The sequence below is a fragment of the Lonchura striata genome, chromosome 19 (assembly GCF_046129695.1).
Source record: "Lonchura striata isolate bLonStr1 chromosome 19, bLonStr1.mat, whole genome shotgun sequence".
NCBI classification, from domain to species: domain Eukaryota; kingdom Metazoa; phylum Chordata; class Aves; order Passeriformes; family Estrildidae; genus Lonchura; species Lonchura striata.
In genome coordinates this window covers 12,052,961-12,071,693 of record NC_134621.1, presented here as the reverse complement: position 1 = coordinate 12,071,693, position 18,733 = coordinate 12,052,961, and the positions used below count along the sequence as shown (strand labels likewise).

The window sequence follows — 18,733 nt, the reverse complement described above, 5'->3', positions numbered from 1 at the left end:
AACTGCTCAGTTTGGCACTGCAACATAGATCCACCTCTGCGCATCCAGCTACAAATCACCACACTAATGGAAGAAAGTTTCAACCTGAACTTTCACCAGGTGTGCAAGAAGACACAACCTTGCAGTTACTAAGGCAAAGCTGTCCAGATGAGCCACGGCTCACTAACCAATGCTTGTGAACTTGGAGGCCCAATTACAATATGAGCAAATCCAAACCACTTACTGTTTACACTGAGTGCACCTGTACTAACAAGGGATTACTTTCAGGCTAGGCAATATACAAATTATTCTGTTTATCTCTAATAAAAAAATTGTAGTTTGCCAGCTCAGCAAGGTCAAGGCCTATTTTGTTTCTGTTTCACAGGCCCTTAAGGAGATATACGCTATTTAATTTTCATGGAGTAGGGGGAGTAGGCAGTGCCCTGAATGTAGAATGATGATGAAAATGATGCTCAGTCTTCAGGAAAATGGATTCTCACATCTAAATTATTTTCAGAGGCACACAAGAAAAAGCTGGGGTATTTCACCGGACAAAAAAGAAAGCCAATTGCCTTTATTTAAGAAACCAGTTATGAAATGAATTATGAGAAAGATTTTTAAAAAATTTTGAAGACAAAAAGTGCATTAAAACGAAGACTGAAACTCCGAGATTTCAGCACGTATTTATGGGGTACAAACTTTTAAGTGCAGAGGGTTCACAGTTACATCGACTACAGGCACAGGGAGTACAAAGCTAGAGCTGAAGGCTTAAGAGAACTGAAACAGTAGTACCTGTAAGGTCAGGGACAAAAAGAATACCCAGCCTGATCTACCAGCTAAGCCACATTTTTCAGGTCCTGCCACTTGAGTTCTTGTTTGAATTAGACCATCTCTTGTTAATGCAGCTGTCCTTCAGTTTGTAGCTTTAGTAACTCTACCAAGGCCTAAGCTTGAATTATTTCTTTGATGTCAAAAGACTTAATTGCATTATGAATTCACCAAGCTTCTAATTAGTGAATCTTGTACATTTTCTCTTAGAGCTTGACATACCTATTAGCCAGTTTCTGTTCCCCTTTCTAAATACTTTAGCCTAATCAAGTTATCCTATGAGAAAATCTAAAGCTACACAGCAACCCTATGAAATGTTTAATGGAGTTCAGAGATCCTTAAAAACACAGAAGCCAAAATAACATTACTTTAAGTACAAAGGTCATTTGCAAAGCAGACAGTAATCCTATCCCTATTCTCTAACAGCATCAGGGGAAGCAGAAGTCAGTTCCACACCAGTTTGGTGTTTATCACCTTACTGCAAATTCACAGCTGATGAAATACCAGAGCAGTGAAACAGACTTGTCTCAGCCTCAGCTGTCACAAGCAGGTGGTATAAAAAATACTCAGAGCACTGTCCTGTGCAGCACACTGCTATCTGCTTCATAAAGAGTAATTAAGATGGCAGAAGAATCTCAAATAATCAAATTAATTTAGCTGAGACTTTAAAAGAAAAAGGAATCGGTGCTTGACAAGCACTTCCTACCAATACACAATGGGTCTTCATCAGATTAAAGTTTCCTCTTTTATTTTCCCCTGAAAGTTTATATTACATAGCACATATCAGAAATAATACCTTATTCAGTGGCAGTTTTTGGAGCTATCCAGAGGATGGAAGAATGCTGAGACCACTGCTGCAGAATAGCAGGAGAGATGCACAAATCACACCCACATGGCTTGGGGCAAAGACCAAGCTCTGTTTTTTTCTCCCTCACCCACTGACACCTTTCAGCCAAAAGCAGTACACAGATGATGCTGCACCAGCCATGGTCAATAATCACCTGTAAACAGATCTCCCCCTGCAAAACTTGGCAACATAGACCACTGTGCTGGACAAGTTCTGGGCAGATAATTACCAATCACCCCAAACTACTCTAACACAAATCTCACAGTGGCAGCTTCTACATTACCACTTAGAGTGATTGTGCTAATTAAAACTGCCTTTGCCAAAAGAACAAGGTTCTTTCCAACTATTTTTCCTTTATTCCTAGCAAAGTTATATAAAGAAAGCAGGATTTACGCTGCATGAGGAACCTGTCATGACCTACCACTGGCATTTCCTTAACAAAAAGGTGCCACACAAGTTCATTAAATCCATATGAATCTGATCATATCTTAGACACATCAACATGCTACACTACACATTCCACAAAACTTCATCCACTGAATGACCTTGGTGGTCACTGGGAATCACTGAAAATTCATTCTATGTGAGTCACTATTTTGCCATTACTTGGGAAATTACATAGAAATTTAAGAGTAATTTTTACTGGGGGAGACTGCTTATGAATGCAGTTTACCTAGAAATATATCCATACTGTGTTGTATTTTGTGGGGTTTGAGACTGGCAGGCAGTTAGGACTGAGGCAAGTGTTGGACAATGTCTAGAAGAAATGTGCCTGGACAGCTCTGACTCCCATTTACAAGATCCAAAAGCAACAGCAGCTTCTTTCACAGGTTAAAGGAGAGAGTTACATGTCAGTAATTCTCCACAAAGCATCCACGATGCCAACGTAATAAAAGAGAAATGCTCAATCACTCCCAAAGAGGCTGCAAGCACTTTTGTCTGGAGGGACAAAAACTTACCACACCTGCCAATGCTGCAGAATGGCCTCAGGCCACAGCCAGAGCTGGAAACTGCTGTTGCCACCCTGTGGGCCCCTTGTGATGCTGTTGGTGTCTGGAAGCACAGAGATTCCAGTCAGCTCAAAACACTTAGGAGTCCTGCAGCAGAAATGCTCCATCAAGGGACAGGTATAAATAAATGAAATAAAAATCCTGAAAGCGGGAGCACAGCCAGCCAACTGGCATGGTGCACTTCACTGGGATGCAAAACCATCTCCTAAAGAGCAGAGTGTAACATCTTTTCCTTATAAATAGTATCATTGGCCCATCTGGGGAAGAAAGCAAGAATGGTTGAGTATCATTTTAGCACTGAAAAGCTTTCCTTCAGCACAAACAGAAAGCATAACAGTAGTTTCCCTGCATTTCTTATAATGATGTACAGCAATTTATCCAAGGACCAAACTTGCCTTTCTCACTAAACTGGCCATCAGCGATACTCAACACCAAGTTCTTCCCTCAAAAATGGGAGAATTTTTCCATGCCAAATGTAACCAAAGACCTCGTAGAAACTACTGCTTCCATTTTCAGCACCTAAGTAATAAAAAGTATGGAAAGCCAGGAGAAACCAGTGTTGCTACAGGAATTCTGCTGTTTGAATATTCCTTCAAACTGCACTTTCTTTACAGTTCATCCAAGCTACATCTCCAACCAGATCAGAAACAAAACACAATTGCCAATTAAACATTATGAAGCTTAGCAAAAGCTCAATGGCTTGAGATCAAAAACACCTAAACTCCAACTTTTTAACACAAAATTCCAAATACTCAGAAGTTTTTTAATCCTGCTGTTTAATGCACTAGATATAACAACTTATTTTTAGAAAAAAAGCATGAACACATTAAAAGTAACATCTGTAGTCACTTGCCAGGCCAGTCACGGCTGGATCAAAATTCTCGGCTTGCTTTATGGATTAGATTAATAAAAGGCTGCAGTGACTTCAGAAAATTCAGTGCATATCTCTTTTCATGAACACAGGAAGAACACACACACACACTGGGTTGCCACCTTTGACCCCTTTATAAAAGGAAAAGCAGAATAGATGCACCTGGACAGTGGACACTAGACTGACTCTTTTTAGGGCTTCCACAAGACTTGAGTGCTGTTTTACGGCATGTATCCATTCTGCCCAAAACAACTGTCGCACATGTGGGGAAACCATCACACACTATGGCAGTAAGACTGGGCAAGCAGCAATATTTGCAAGAAGTAGAGATTTACTGCTGTGATAACACTGGACCCTAAAGCCAGGTCACACACAAGAGGGAAACACATCAGGAAACAGTTCTTTGAAAACAGAAACCAGAGGGAGGGAGAACCTGGCTGCAGGTGAACATAAAATCCTAAAATAAAGGTCTGTGACTGAATGCATGGAAGCAATGCCATGTTTTCTGGTACAGGTGAAAATTCTCCAAGAGTTTCTCAAAGGAAATCTCCTCCCCCATCAGAACTCTAGCTCCATAATCGAGAGCAATGCACTTAAAAGTTTATTTGGAAAACGGAAAGCTCAGCATTGCTCTAAATTGAGGCAATACTATCAGGCCAGCAAAATTCATCTTATATCGTGCCTGTCCATTCAACTAACTATTTTTGCAGCTTTGAAACAAGAAAACTATTAGCAGCTGAAAAACTCTCAACTCAGCATCTGTATGGATAACATGACAGCTCTTTATGGCGTGGTGGAAGGAGAGTGAATGTTTTCTAACAAAACTGAAATGATGACCCATTTACAGGGATGCTGTTTTTAAAAATAATTTCTTTTCAAGGAGAATTGAAGTTACTGGATTATTCATATTATCCACCACCAACCCTGACTCTCTCAATCCAAGCAAGAAGTGAGGGAGATAGGGACAGTTTGTGAAGCTCAGCAGTTAGTGGGTGAGACACTGGGTACAGTCCTGAGGGACCATTTCTTTTGGTAGTGCACGAAGTTTTTCACATGTTGGTGCTCATTCTGGATTGGCTGTTAGCTGGAGTGAGCTCCCCTTGGCTACCTTCCCTCGGAGGAGACTGCAACAAGACCAAAACACGTCCTAGTTAGTGATGTGTAAATATTCTGCAGCCTGCTTCCTGAGAGACAAAATAAAGCACAAGTGAAGCACAGCAGGATGGCAGCAGGGGTAGAGCATACCCCCAGGTTCATTAATGATGGTTTTGTATTAACAACTTCTACAGTTCACAAAAACATTTCCTCAAAAAGCCAAACCAGAACTTTTAAGCCACTCTTATTTACTATGTACAAGGTGCTGTTGACCCCAGAAATTGAATCCTAGCTGACATCACAGATATTAATATACTATAGAAATGAATACATTTTGTGCAGATGGCCTATCCTCCCTAAAGGTACCCTTTTCAAATTGCAATCAAGAAGGAATACTCCTAACAATGAATGCTTTTTTTACTTCCTCTGCTGAAAAGATTACTTCAAACAATCTTTATTGAGAAGGTAAAAGATATGTCTATCAAGGACTAGGCCAAAGGAGTTATTCAGAATTAACTCAATCATATAAACTTCAAAGGAGATTTTGAGCTGTACAAGCAGGTTAATCTACTGGCTAGAAACACCTGTTCTTTATATATTACGTATTTACTACTCTAAGAACTTGTCCAATTAGGAACATGATAGACTCACTCCCTTCCAGAATCTTCAATTCACCAACTTTCACAGTTTTACTAAAAAAAAAAAAAAAAATTAAAATCTTAACACTGCCTTTAAGTATCTGTTTAGCACGCCCATACCTTGACATGGATCTGGTTGCGCAGGACTGCAGCTCGCAGGATCATTGCTTTGGCACGGCGCTGAAACTCTTTGCCCATCAGTAAAGACTTCTCAAAAGTTGTGCTGCGCTGATCTACATCTCGAGCATACAGAATCTGTAACCAATACAGAGAGCTGTACTGTGGGAGCTGTGCCAGGGTTCCATAGCAGGAACACAGCTAGGGCATTATGGGGCCTGAGGTCACACATAGTTCACCCCTACTGAACACACCAGGCCCAAGAGATTAATGCACCTTCCCAGTGTCTCAGGAATGGAGAGCTTCTAAGCTTAGTAAACCTGTTCGGTCTCTAATCCATGGGTGAAATGCACTCACCTTACTGTGCGAGTCTATTCTGGCATTGATCAGTCCCTCCAAGATCAGCTGAGTGAGTTCATCTTCCAGAGCAGCCACTGTAGTGTTAAAAGCAGTGGCCATCTTGCGCATGTCTGCTGACACATAGGGGCTGAAGTACTAAGAAGAAGAAGAAAAAAATATTCAGTTGCACTCTCCACCCACTAAGAAACTAGGGGAAAAGCAATTCCAAAGAAATGGCCTATCTATCTCCCTGTTTATCCACTTCTGGGATGAAAGGAAAATTACCTGGATAAGGGCACGATTTCGAATCTGGGTATAAAGTGTCCTGACATGAGGTGCAAGGTACATATCTAGCAGCAGGTTGTCCTGTACAAAAAAAATAAAGCACATCAAAAGCTGAGAGGCAATCTGGAAAAATATATTATTCCTGCATTCTGAAACATTTATGTATATACTTAAACCTTAAGAATACTATAGTACAACAAAACAATATGATAAAACAATAATGAATAAAGGAATTAGGAATATGTTTTAAATGTTTATAATTTCTCTCTACAAATAAACTGCTCCTAATTTCCATACACCACATCAGGAGACACAGCAGACAAAGAAGAGCTGAACAATTAGTATTTACTTTTGACAATCACTGCTTCTCACAAAAGGCTAGGCAAAGGGAACTTTTAGGGTCTGCTCTGCACTGCTGTCCTGCAACTCACCTTCATCTCATCCAGCATCTTCAGACATGAAGCATACTTAGATTCATAAAACTTGAAGATGATGTCACGAACCTGTGGCTCCAGCTCCAAAAACAATTTGAAGGAGCTACAGATAAAGATGGCAGTGATCAGATATTGGAACCTGCCACTTAAATACCCCATAACCTCATCACTCCAAGTCAAAAAGTTAAAAACTCTCACTAACATTTGAAGATTCCAAGAATTTACCCTCTAACAGATCAGACAGCCCATTTTCACCAGGGCTGAGAGCCTGGAACACAGAGAGATAGAGCACAGCATCAGAGCTGTGATGAAGGAGGACAAAAGACTTTTGACAAACAAAGTAGTAGAAGTGTTTGTCCACACAGAACAAAATCATGAATGTGAATAGGTCAAAATCAGGATACACCACTAGCAAACAAATGCCATACTGTAGTCTGTGCTGGCCAGCTTTGTGTCTGCTTGGAAAGCACAGCCCTCTTTAAGTATAGAATGCCACTGACAAGCCGAGCATGCCAATTTCTCAGAGGAACAAGCTATTGTGAGTGAGGTAAATCTTAGGGTTGTACACTTTTACTCAGCACACTCCCAGTTCACCATCACAGGTTTTTACACCTTGGGATCTTAACCGACATATCAGCTCATAAAAAAGGGTAACAACCCCTTTTCCACAACAATTTAAGATTACTGCTTCTGTACATCCAGCTGATAGAAATTTGGTGCATTGCAATTCAATCTATGACACTCAATATCCACTTTCTTCCCAAGACTACAAATCTCTTAACCTTCTGTATGTCATAGTTAGATTACACTGCAAGGTGTACTAATAATTACTAAATAGTTTTAACGATTAACATATACCAGAACACGGGACAACACGAAGGCAAATTCTCCCAACAGCTGCCTTCAACAGAGGACTGTGTCCCTTGATTTAGTATCTGATATGAAGTACTGATGGAGACAGACAACTGGGCTATGCAGATGCTGGATTTAACCTGGGCAGGAAACTTAAACTAAGAAAATTTCACCTGTGATTAACCAATGTGTTCTGTACAGTGAAACAACACTTAATGCTAAAGTCAAATTAAGGCTCAGTGATTCTTTCTTTCCTGTATGAGAAAAACTCCTGCCAGAATCCACTCTTAACCAAAGAAGTCCCATGTTCCAAAAGATGTCCAGTACATACAAACATCACTCAAGGCATCACTCACCTACTGGAGATAACATTTCGTTGCAGTTCCTGACGGTCAAATGTAGCAAGGGCACAGAGCCCACCATACACAGCCACATTGCTGGGAGATAACAGCTACAGAGAGAGGGTGAGACAGAGAGCAATCCGTCACTGACTATCAAAATGGCCTAAGGGTGGCATTGACTCTTCTACCCCAGGCCTTTCTTTCAAGTAGTGAGAAGATTAGTCCTTATCAAATACAGTGGAAACACTCAGCTTGCTCTCACCCAGTGTGTGGGGTGACAGGGCCAGAGCAGTAACACTGCTAAGAGAGCTGACATCAGTTTCAGGAGGTTTTGTTTGATTGAGCAACACAGAATTATACATCTCACAGGTAATTCTTATGTGATCTAGAATAGAACACTTAGAGAAGCCAAGAACAGAGACTTAAAAAAACCAAAACCAGACCAACCAACCAGCACTGTTCACAGCACCACCAAACTACAAGAATAACTACAAAATCTGAATTTTACAACCTAATACTTAGAATAACTGCATCCCCTCCAAGACCTGCACACAGCTCCCTCTTGGTCCTCACCTCAGGGAAATCACAGTGATCGAATGATGCCAACAAGAAGCACTTTGCTGCCTGTTTGTACTTCCGGGCAGCTAGTTCGGCCAAGCCTAGGAACCAGAAAAAGTCAGTCCTTTTTTATGGCAGTATACAAATTAGGGAAAATTGAAAATTCTAGGGAACAGGAAAGGCCCCCACATGGTTGCTAGTGCCTTCACTTAGTGAAGTAAAACAAGATCTTCAGACTGTACAAGCATCCTTTGAACTAACACTCACACAGGTATCCTCTCTGAAGAATCTCAGGGAGAAGAAAGAGATGGCAAAAACCAGCAGTTCTATCTCACCCGCTTAATTAAATTTGGCATGTCTGGTATGGAAATACAAAGTCTGTCAAATATGAGAGAAAAAATAAACCCAAGAGCCCTACGGACAGCTAACAGGTAGAAAGACAGGCAAACCATACAGGAAGCTGAAGGACTCACTCACCTGCTGCACATTTCAGTTTGGTGAGAATTGCTTGTGTCTGGCTATCTCTTTCTCCTCTTTGCTAAAGCATAAAACAAAGCAGTAGTGAGAAAGCAGTATGAAAGCTATTTTACTTACAACTGTCCCCAGGATATTTCACCCTGATAATCAACTTGGCAAGATGACTTAATCTTATTTGTCTTGGGAAATATGGCAAAACTGAAGATGGGAAGTATTCATTTTTACCCTAAGTCAGATTTTGAACACATATATCATGAGAGAAGACATAACAGGGGAAAGGAAGAAATCACTTTACAAATTTGGAAACAGAAAACAAAGATAAAATTTATGCAAGTTAAAGAGCAGGAGCTTACTTCTGCAATTTCTGGTGTAGACTCAGCCTTGCTTACATAGCTCAAAACATGAGACCAATTCTGGAGGTAGACACTGACCTGTAGAGAGCCAGAAACAGTGTGGTGCAAGCATGGATAAATGACGCTCCTCTTAGATAAGCCGCATCACTGCGGACAGAAGAGCCAAGTATGGGGGGCAACTTCACAGCAGGTATCACAAAGACACCAGGTACCTTTTCCTGCAAATCCTCCTACCTTGATAACATTGAGACACATGTTGATGACATGTTTAGCACTGGTGCAGTAATCACGGGCTCGTGAGTAACACTTGAGAGCATTGCTGAGGTCTCCACAGTCCAGGTAATGATCACCTAAATCATCGTGGCCTCTCCTGGAGGATGGGAATTAAAACATCAATGAACTGTATGCTCAGAAAGGGACAAAGGCAGTTTGTTCTAAACAAGTAACTCAACACACTGACCCAAGGGCATATCCCATGTTAAGTGCATGGAGGAACAAAATGCTCTTCCTTGCTCCAGTAGAGCCTTTTGCATCTCACCTGATACTCTCCTTGATGGAGTTCCCTTTGTAATTTTTTAAATCTGTATCAAGTTTCTCCAGTTTAAGAAGAGCTTTTTTGCGTGTAGCTTCAACCCAAGCTGTGTCAAGAGGAGGGGGTTCAATTCCACTATCAGGGACAGCATCAGGTGTATTTTGCAGTTCTCTGAAAGAGAAGCATTTGAATAAGGCTGAATACATTTCAAAACAGAAGTCTGCTAAGTGCCTGGCAACGTTACCCTAACAAACAGTACTGTATACACAAAACAGACCAAAGAGAAAATAAGGGTAATGGGGAAAAAGAAACATATTGCTAAAACATCCAGTGCAAACAGTAACACAAGCATCACAGATGTATACAAATACTTCACAAAATTATCCTAATGATCTTAGGATAAACATACTGTCAAACACAGGGTAAAGACTCCCCATGCAAAACAGACAAGAAATCATTAAATAAGCATAGCAACAAAAATAATGCAAAAATGGGAAGCATGGATAGAAAAGTGAGATATCAAAGGTTATCCTTAGCAGCAAACCTGTTTTTAGAGCAGGGGGGAGAAAGGAAACAACAAACCAAAACAAGGCAAAGACTTAGATTAGGTATTAACTTATGAAAACAAAGCATCTAGAATAAGTCTCCATAATCTACCTCAGGAAAAACAAATATGTTCATTAATATTTGAGGCAGTTGCAAGGACTAAACTCACCTCAATATCTACCTGCAGCTTTTTAAAGCACAAAGATTTCAGAACGAGATAATGCCTTCCGTGCTCTATCTTTTAATAAAGCATGAACACACATTTTGCTGCTATTAAATTCTAAGGGCAAAGACAATTTGTGTAAGGTACACGCTGGTATTACATTACATGCAAAGTCCTCCACTGCAGCACATCACTTTTAACTCTGCCAAGAAAGTTCCCCAGGTTCCCATGGTCTCTTAGTACCTCGTGGCCTCAGACAGCTTTCTGTGGATTTCTTCATACACATCAACATTAAAAGTTCTCTGGACAAATGACAAAGCCATCTTGAGAGCTTCCACCCGCAGCTGTGGGCAGTGATCAGCAATGAACTGCAGCCGTTCGATTCGCATCAGCCCACTGTAGCTGGACGCGTACTGCTCCAAATCCTGCCAATAAAATCTGGCCTCAGAAGGTGAAAATGGACACAATAAATCAGGCTACTACACTGCAACCTGCACAGCTTTTCCTGCAGACCTGACCCCCTCAAGGAGGGCAAAACAACTCAAAAATCAGTAAGATCAGTCCCTGTCTGCTTTCTTCAAACATTACTAATTTCCTCAGAAATATGGTCTACATTACAATTTACTGTTTTAAAATTTCAGTTGTGATGCTTTTGTGGTTAAAACTAATCAGCTTTAAGACTTTTCAGAACAGATTTTCTCAAAAATCTTAAAGGAAAAGACCATACACAAGAAATGTATCCACAGCCCTCAGCAGCACGTACCAACGTGGGGTTCTCCACCACATAGTTAATATCAGGTGAATTTTGCTGATCTTCTTGTGGATCTACGTCAATCTGCATGGGCTCCACTGCACCCTAAAACAGTAAAACAAGGTCAAAAGCAGCTTATTATATTTGAGCAGGAAATAAATATGTTATTCAATCTATTAAGGACTTGCTTAAATACATGTTAAATATTAAAAATGAAAAAGCACTCCTCAGTCTTTTGATATGCTTAGGATTTTTCTCTAGCAACACCACCAGTCAGCCTGACGCTTGGTCTAATGCAATCAGCAGCATAGATTAGCATGGTAAATTATCAAGCGAAAAAATGAAGAGGTCAATAAATCTGACTCTACAAAGTATGTGAGGTATGTATATGCATTCCAGTTATCTTCTCTGAGCAACAGCAGATCAAGAGTTCCAAAAGGCAAAATGTACAAAAAAAACTCACCACAACCTTTCAAAATTGCTTTAATGCTTAGAAATAGCATTTGGGAATGGGGTGGGGGGAAGAGGCAAAAACCATTACACTTTTTAGAAGTATTAAAAACCATAAAGAACAGAATGCAGAATGACAAATTCAGACTTCCCAACATAGCAAGGAACAGTTTGTCTGCACTGCAGGGATCTGCCATTAGTCAAACTATCTTACTAGAGTTTTTGAGTTCAATTGCTCAGATAGAGCCTCTTTTGGAGAAACAAGAGAATTTTATTCTCCCAGTATATTCTGCACTGCTTTGAGCCAAAAGGACTCACACCAATGCAGTGACTTCAGCACAGCTGCATTGCCACAGCCCCTGCATGTACTCCAGGTAAGAGCAGTTTGTATCCCATTTCACAAACTAACTGGTCTGCTGGCACAAAATTCTTTGTCTCCTCCTAGTCAAAGAGTGCTGAACAGTCCTCCGAGGAATTACTGTGAGGAAATAAAGTGAGGAAAATTTAGCAGACTGTCTTCTTATAAAATGCTGATTTTGTACATATATTATATAAACTTAATTTAGTGTAAATCGCAAAAGTGGATCTCACAAAAGACAGACATGCTAACCACCTTTTCCCCATTCCCCATCTGATTACTTCCATATTTTTACTGACTTTACTGTCTGTTGAGAAATCAAAGATTGAGGTTTTTTTGGACTGGGTTGATTGTTTGTTTGGGTTTTTCTGTGAGAAGGAATAGGGCAGATTCAGATTTCCTATCTCTAAAAATTACACTCAGCCACAGTCTGGCGGTCTTATTCTTTCACAAACTGATACACATAAAATACATATCTCACCACTGAAATTGCCCAAAATCTGAAGTAAAAGCAAGTGAAGCACAAAACATTTGTTTCCTAGTTTACTAACCTTTCCATGAAGGAAAAAGAGGGAGGGCACAGAGGAAATTTTGATTGTCTAGATCACCCCTCAGGTAAACTGTGCATAAAAACAGGTAATTCACCATATGCTGAGACCATTACTTTTTCCACTTTTATCTACCTTCTATCTTTTCTTATATCACAAACACTAAGTGCCAAGGTTAGTTTGTTTAGGCTGTGCTTGCCTACCATAGTAAAAACTCAATTACAGACTCCTTAGAACATCATTACAAAGGTAACTGTAATTCCAGCTGGTGAGAGAGAACAATCTGTGTCTTGATGCGCTGAGAGTCTACAGTCTACATTTCTCCCTGAACTCCCAGACAAGGAAAAACACAAGTGGGCTGAAAGTCCTAGCAGGACAAGCAAACTCAAACATTTTCAAGCTCTTTATTTTGAAAGGAAAATGCAAGGTTGACTTAAAAACTACTCACAGAACAAATAATAAACAACCATTCCCCAAAATTTCCTGAGCCCCAACGGGTACTTCATTGAGGGTACCTCACCAAGCCTCACACAAGCAGACATACTGGTGTCTGAGCTGAAGTCGCCTGGAATAGGAAGTCGGCAGGAATAGGTGTCATCTGCTGCTGGACGGGGTGCAGTAGAGGACTGTCACTAACGAAGAAGCTGAGCGGGATGCTGAACTGTCCCTCATCCTCTCCTCACTGTCCAAAATCCCGTGCCCTAAGGCAGATATGCTACTGCTAAAACTTGCAAAGGATAGCCTTCCGCGGTACCTAGTGTCACCGACCCACTCGGCGCTCCTGAGACTTCCAGCTCCTTCTCACTGGCCATATCACCAAACCCTCGGCGACCACTGCAGCCCTGCCTGCGGCACGTGCACCGCGGGAAGCAAACACGGGGCCACCGCAGCGGCGGGGACGCCACGGGTGCCGGAGGACGTTCGGCGGAGCACTGCTCCTCGCGAACGGCGGCGGAAACGACACAGACCCGACAAAAGGGCGAGCGAGGGCTCAAGGCCAGCCGATAGTCGCTCCCTCTCCGTGGAGCCCAAGGAGAAGGCCGCACGGCGCCTCCGGAGACCGCGGTCGACCAGGGGTCTGAGACCCCGCGTGGGAGGGACGCGAAACGCGGAGAAACGCGGCGAGGCCCGACGGGCCGGGCCGGCGGGACACAGCTGCCCCATACCTGCAGGTTAAAGACCTGGACGGGCAGCGGCATCCTCCCCTCACGCCGCCGCTTCCGGCCGCCCGCCCCGCCCGCTCCGCTTCCATTTCCGTTTCCGGGCCCCGCGTCGCGGCGAGGCCGCGGCCGACAGGTGAAGCTCTTAAAGGGGCCGCGGCCCCGCTCGGCCCCGCGGCGGCGGCGGCGGCTCCTTGACGACCTTCGGGCGCTCCCTCCGCGGAGCCGCCGCCACCTCCCAGAGTGCGGGGCCATGAGGTGGCCGCACCCTGCGGCGGGAGCCCACGGGGCTGCAGCATGAACGGTCCTTGCCTGGGGCTGCGCAGGGCCGGAGTTCTGCTGTCCCTGGGCGCCGCCGCCCTCCTGCTGTTGCTGCTGCCGCGGGGGCAGCGCCCCGCCGTGCCCCGCCCGCCGCCCGCCGCCGGGCCCAGCGCGCCCCCGCCGGCCCGCGCGCTCCCCGCGCGCTCTGCCGGAGCGCCGCGCGGCGGGCCCGGGGCCGGCGGCCTCGCGGACAGCGCGCAGCTTGTGCGGAGGGGCCGCCTCGGGACTGCCGGCAGCTCGGCCAGGGAGAGCCTAGAGCTGAAGGACATCTTCATTGCGGTGAAGACCACGAGGAAGTACCATAAGAGCCGGCTGGACTTGCTCCTCCAAACCTGGATCTCCCAGGCGAGGAGACAGGTGAGAGACTTTGCTAGGGGGCAGGGGTAGCTGGGAGCCTCGGCCCTGTGCTTTACAGGGCACCTTCTGCACTCTTGCGGAGTTTTTCTTCCTTATGTTAAAAGAGGCTTTCTTTTTAAGACGGTGGAAAGTCGTTTTATATAAACGGTTGGTGTGAACATGCTTCCAGAAGAGTTCGTTGTTGATTAGCCAGTTACCTGCAATATGGGATCGGTAGTCCAAGCAGACATAGTTTGCTGATTTTTGTATGACTGTAAAAAGTGCTTTTATGATAGCAAAAGATTCCTGGTGCATTTAAGCCGATATTTTGGACTAAGTACTTAAGGTTTTCTGTAGAACATAAAATTTGTTCCCTTGTTTCAAAATTTTAGTCTGTTCAAGTATATTAATGGGCTTTTATCCAGTAGTTGGAATAAGACTGTGTTAACAACCTGCCACTTCCCACCTTGACTTGCATTCTTTCTTTATCTGCTTGGCAGCTGTGGATGATTCATAGCCAGAGAGAGGAGGTAGTACCAAAAAAGACCAAAATTCTTTCTGTCTGGAAATTGGTTGTCTGTACCGTGAGACAAGGAGGGTAAAATACAGCCTTCTTTATTGAAATTACATTCTTCTAGTTTGTAATGGAAACAATGTAATAACTAAAGCAGGGATTGAAGTTGCTGGGGGGGGTCTCTGCACCCCTACTCCCTCCCCCATTCCAGTGGCTACTGTGAAACAAACTACCAAGAGAGACAAAATACTCTGAATTCTGAAACTGAGCAAATTTAGAATTAGAATCTGAAGTCCTTAAATGTGGACACACCATTTTTGTCTCCCACAGACATTTATATTCACGGACTGGGAGGATCAGGAGCTACGCCTGAAAGCAGGTGAGTTGTGTAGCAGCACAGGTGCATGCTGTCTGTTATAACTAGCATTCATCAGAATTGCTTTTGCAAGGTGTGTGCACTTAGTAGAAGAATCATGCAAGGCTCTGCCTATGCAGTCATGTCCTCAATGGACAGCTTGAGTGATGAAATTGAATTCATCAAATACACCCAAAATATCCAAAAATACTGAATATCCCCAAAATATCCCAAAAAATTCAGAGTTTTGTTTCTTTTGTACTTTCTACAGAAGTCCTTATTTTGTGCTGTACAAGCAATTGGGGAAGTTAAGATGGAGAAAATAGAGAAAATTTCTCTCTAATTGCCACCTGGACAAGATGCCTGTAACTTCCAGAATACTGGGCTCACTTTTGCATCCCTTTTCTTCTTGTTAGTAAGCTTAAGCTTATGTGGTCCAAAGTTACAGTAGGTATTTCTTTTGCACACATCTTGTGACACTATCTATATACTCTCGCTTGTTTCTATGCATTCACACAATTTTATGACCTCTGCAGTTTGCATGCCAGATGGGTAACCTGTGAGCCCTGCCTATCCTGCAGTTTCTTCTCCATGTGTGCACCATGTGCACCTCAGATGTACAGTATTAGTCCCAAGTGTGTACTTCTTTTGTAGTCTTTTTGACTACACATGCTTCTCAGACCTGAAAGGGCTGATTTTTATTCTTCTAGGGGATCATATGATCAACACCAACTGTTCCGCTGTCCATACCCGGCAAGCTCTCTGCTGCAAGATGTCTGTGGAATATGATAAATTCCTGGAATCTGGGCAAAAGTAAGTGAAACACATTGTTCTAATTGACTTTGTTTCTTCCAGTTCTGTGCTTACAGGAAACTTGAGTAATCATCTCTGTTCCAGTAAGGAATGTAGTATTAGCTAAAATGTAGGGATGAGTGCAGGAAAGGGAGGACAGCATGAAACAGTATTTGTAAACAAGCATCATCTGAAAGGTGGAAAGGAGGAGGTTATTAATTTCAGCCTCTTTGAAGATTTAGCATCTGTAGATGCTTTCATGTTTCCTATTCTGTAATTTGGGACAATAAGAAATATTTTCTGCTGCAAGGCTGAAAGACTATGACTCAGTTGTAAACCTATAACTCATGTCTTTGTCCCTATAACTTTTTGCTTTGTTTTGTTTGAAGATGGTTTTGCCATGTGGACGATGACAACTATGTGAACCCTCGGACTCTCCTACATCTGCTGTCTGCCTTCTCACACAGCCAGGATGTGTATGTGGGGCGACCGAGTCTGGACCATCCCATTGAAGCAGCTGACCATGTCCAAAGTGATGGATCAGTAAGTAAAGTTTTTCAATTTATCTGAGAGACATCCCAATCTTCCAAGCCTTTAAAACCTTGACAATTCATAGGATTCTCCCCCTAAACCCAAATGAACCTGGTGATGGTCATTTGCAGAGGCAGGATGCTGGGTTAAATGCACCTTCAGTCCAATGTTGTATGCATATGTATGCACAATGGAGGTTGTCTCCTGGATGGCTGTTTCTGTTCCTTCTGTTCCTGATCACACATGCTGTGATCTCCCTCACACTGAGCTTAGTAGGGCCTCCCCACCTTGACTCTTATTTTTCCTTTAGTAGTTTTTGGGGGCTGTGTTCCTTATTTTAGGACTTGGGAGTTTGGATGGGAGTTCAAGGGGGTTTTTTATTTGTTTTGAATGCAGTTTCACACACATTGTCATCATCTTGAACCAACTTGTCACATGGGTGACAGAAGCTTTCTGGATAGATAACCATTTTATATTGTAAATGCTTTACTAGGTTTCCAAGAACCAGGAGCAAACATATCTCAATCATAAGATACATGTGCTAAGGAAAAAATACTAACCAGGTCACCTGCACTAGCAGGTGTCTTTAAAGATACATCAATCCGCTGGCCAAAACTTCAGTTATAAAACAGCTTGTTAGGGAAGACTCTGCACAACAAAATTGGCTCCACGTCCAACGAGACTATCATATATATATATGGACCACCTTTGACATCCTCAGTAACACCGAGCTGGCTATGACCCTTAGTTAAAATGAATAGGGGACAGATGTAATTGTCTGGGAGTCTACCATTTCCCATTTTATGTGTGCTACCTCCCTTATGCTAATTTGATGGTTCACCTGCTGTCTACTTCATAGATAGTTTCATTTGAGAGAACAGCTAGCTGCTTTCAGCAGCCTAAACAAATAGGACTTCATCTGTAGCCTTGTTCTGACTCATATGTGGTATCAAATAGAACTTTGATTTCCTTTCCCTGCCCATCCAAATGCAAAAAGATGGATTATCAGTAACTGCTCTGTGTGTGTTTTTCCTTTTTGCTCTTCAGAAGACAACTGTGAAATTCTGGTTTGCCACAGGTGGAGCTGGGTTCTGTATCAGCCGAGGTCTTGCCCTGAAGATGAGTCCTTGGGCCAGGTAAGCATTGTTCCTAGCTGAGCTCCATCAATACATGTTTGGGAGGCTTTAAAACCTATTTTAGCTTGTCTCCTGTGCTCTCTGTCACAGCCTGGGCAATTTCATCAGTACTGCAGAAAGAGTACGTCTTCCTGATGACTGCACTATTGGCTACATCATCGAAGGGCTGCTGGAGGTAAAGCTGTTGCACAGCCCACTGTTCCATTCCCACCTGGAAAATCTGCAAAGACTTCAAGGCGAGTCTGTGCTGCAGCAGGTAGGGCTATGCCTCATATCCTGTGTTTATTACACCTCAGTCTGATCAGAAAGAAGACACTGCATAGACTTAGCATTCTTCAGCAAAGGATATCTACAGATTCATTTAGAGCTGTATCCTGCTCAATCCCTTCATTTAGATGAAAAGCACAGTTTCACCCTAACCAACTAGGTCATATAGCTGAACCCTCCTTTGAGGGCACATTATGCTACATGAAGCCTAGGTAGGGTGTACCCCATCTCTTCCTAAACATGGATTTTTTTGCATGTAGCAGAAAGAGTAGAAATCTGCTAAACAGTGTTCCTGGTTTTGCCTAACAAAGTTTCTATCTTAACTCATGCTGTTCTGAAAGGCAGCTATATAAGTACTTGACATAATTAAATGTTTTATCACTTTAAAGAACAATTTGTATGAATCTCAAGAAACTTAAAAGTTGCTTCTGAAAAATGAAGTTGCTTTTTAATTGCTGGGATACATTTTACCTCCCTGGCAGCAGGTGGAGCCACAAGGCCATCCAGCAGTGTTGCCTGCATCACATTGCTTGGCACCATAAGTAAACACGAGTGTGGTTTTGCCCCTGCATGCTGGGTGGTTATATTTTTCTGGCAATTGTATTAGGCAGCAGAAATGTGTGCTTGGGGCCAAATTCCACCGTGATGTCATCTCCCTTCATGTTAGTGAATTTGACTGCAGCATGAATACATTGTTTCACTGGTTATCATTGGTTCCATGATGAAGACAGCTAACCCAAAACCCAGGAAATGTACAATTATAAAGAAAAGGTAAGTCTTCTTATACCTGACACCTGAAAAATTCTTCATGCAACGCTTGTGTGGAGGAACCTGGGGTTCCAAAGATATAAATTTTGTTTCAGATTTGAAACATGACAATCCTTTCCATGCTACTTAATATGCAAATATTTATATTTTCCCCCTGTGCTAAAATATTGCTATTGCAAAC

General features: G+C 42.6%; 2 protein-coding genes across 4 annotated transcripts in view; one reads left to right on the top strand and one right to left on the bottom strand.

The window, feature by feature from the left end:
* Nucleotides 1-514: 514 nt before the first annotated feature.
* On the bottom strand, nt 515-13,947 carry GPS1 (G protein pathway suppressor 1). Of its 3 annotated transcripts, XM_021534063.3 has the most exons (15): nt 13,539-13,596; nt 12,917-13,073; nt 11,029-11,121; nt 10,509-10,690; nt 9,563-9,727; nt 9,259-9,394; nt 9,025-9,102; nt 8,672-8,732; nt 8,210-8,295; nt 7,652-7,746; nt 6,441-6,546; nt 6,010-6,090; nt 5,743-5,880; nt 5,389-5,523; nt 515-4,659 (listed from the first exon to the last, which is right to left on the bottom strand). In XM_021534063.3, exons 2-15 carry the CDS (start codon nt 12,968-12,970, stop codon nt 4,585-4,587), a joined length of 1,485 nt encoding a protein of 494 aa, XP_021389738.1. In that variant the 5' UTR covers nt 12,971-13,073; nt 13,539-13,596; the 3' UTR covers nt 515-4,584. The 3 variants fall into 3 exon arrangements, with proteins under 3 accessions (XP_021389738.1, XP_021389739.1, XP_021389737.1); XM_021534064.3 differs by lacking the exons at nt 12,917-13,073; nt 13,539-13,596 and adding an exon at nt 13,845-13,947; XM_021534062.3 differs by lacking the exon at nt 12,917-13,073 and having other exon boundaries at nt 13,539-13,636.
* RFNG (RFNG O-fucosylpeptide 3-beta-N-acetylglucosaminyltransferase) overlaps nt 13,648-18,733 on the top strand; it is an 8,198-nt gene continuing 3,112 nt past the window's right edge. Inside the window, exons 1-6 of the mRNA XM_021534067.3 lie at nt 13,648-14,210; nt 15,034-15,082; nt 15,769-15,871; nt 16,240-16,393; nt 17,429-17,517; nt 17,608-17,773. Coding sequence (XP_021389742.1) covers nt 13,830-14,210; nt 15,034-15,082; nt 15,769-15,871; nt 16,240-16,393; nt 17,429-17,517; nt 17,608-17,773 — 942 coding nt within the window. The 5' untranslated portion in view covers nt 13,648-13,829. The remainder of the gene's footprint in view (nt 14,211-15,033; nt 15,083-15,768; nt 15,872-16,239; nt 16,394-17,428; nt 17,518-17,607; nt 17,774-18,733) is intronic.

Excerpts from the sequence above, each read along its gene's own strand:
- GPS1 (XM_021534063.3), bottom strand. The coding sequence starts at position 12,970 with ATGACACCTATTCCTGCCGACTTCCTATTCCAGGCGACTTCAGCTCAG. Across the intron at positions 8,733-9,024 it reads CTACACCAGAAATTGCAGAA|CAAAGAGGAGAAAGAGATAG; the intron begins GTAAGCTCCTGC and ends TTTATGCTTTAG. Across the intron at positions 8,296-8,671 it reads CAAACTGAAATGTGCAGCAG|GCTTGGCCGAACTAGCTGCC; the intron begins GTGAGTGAGTCC and ends TCTGGTTCCTAG.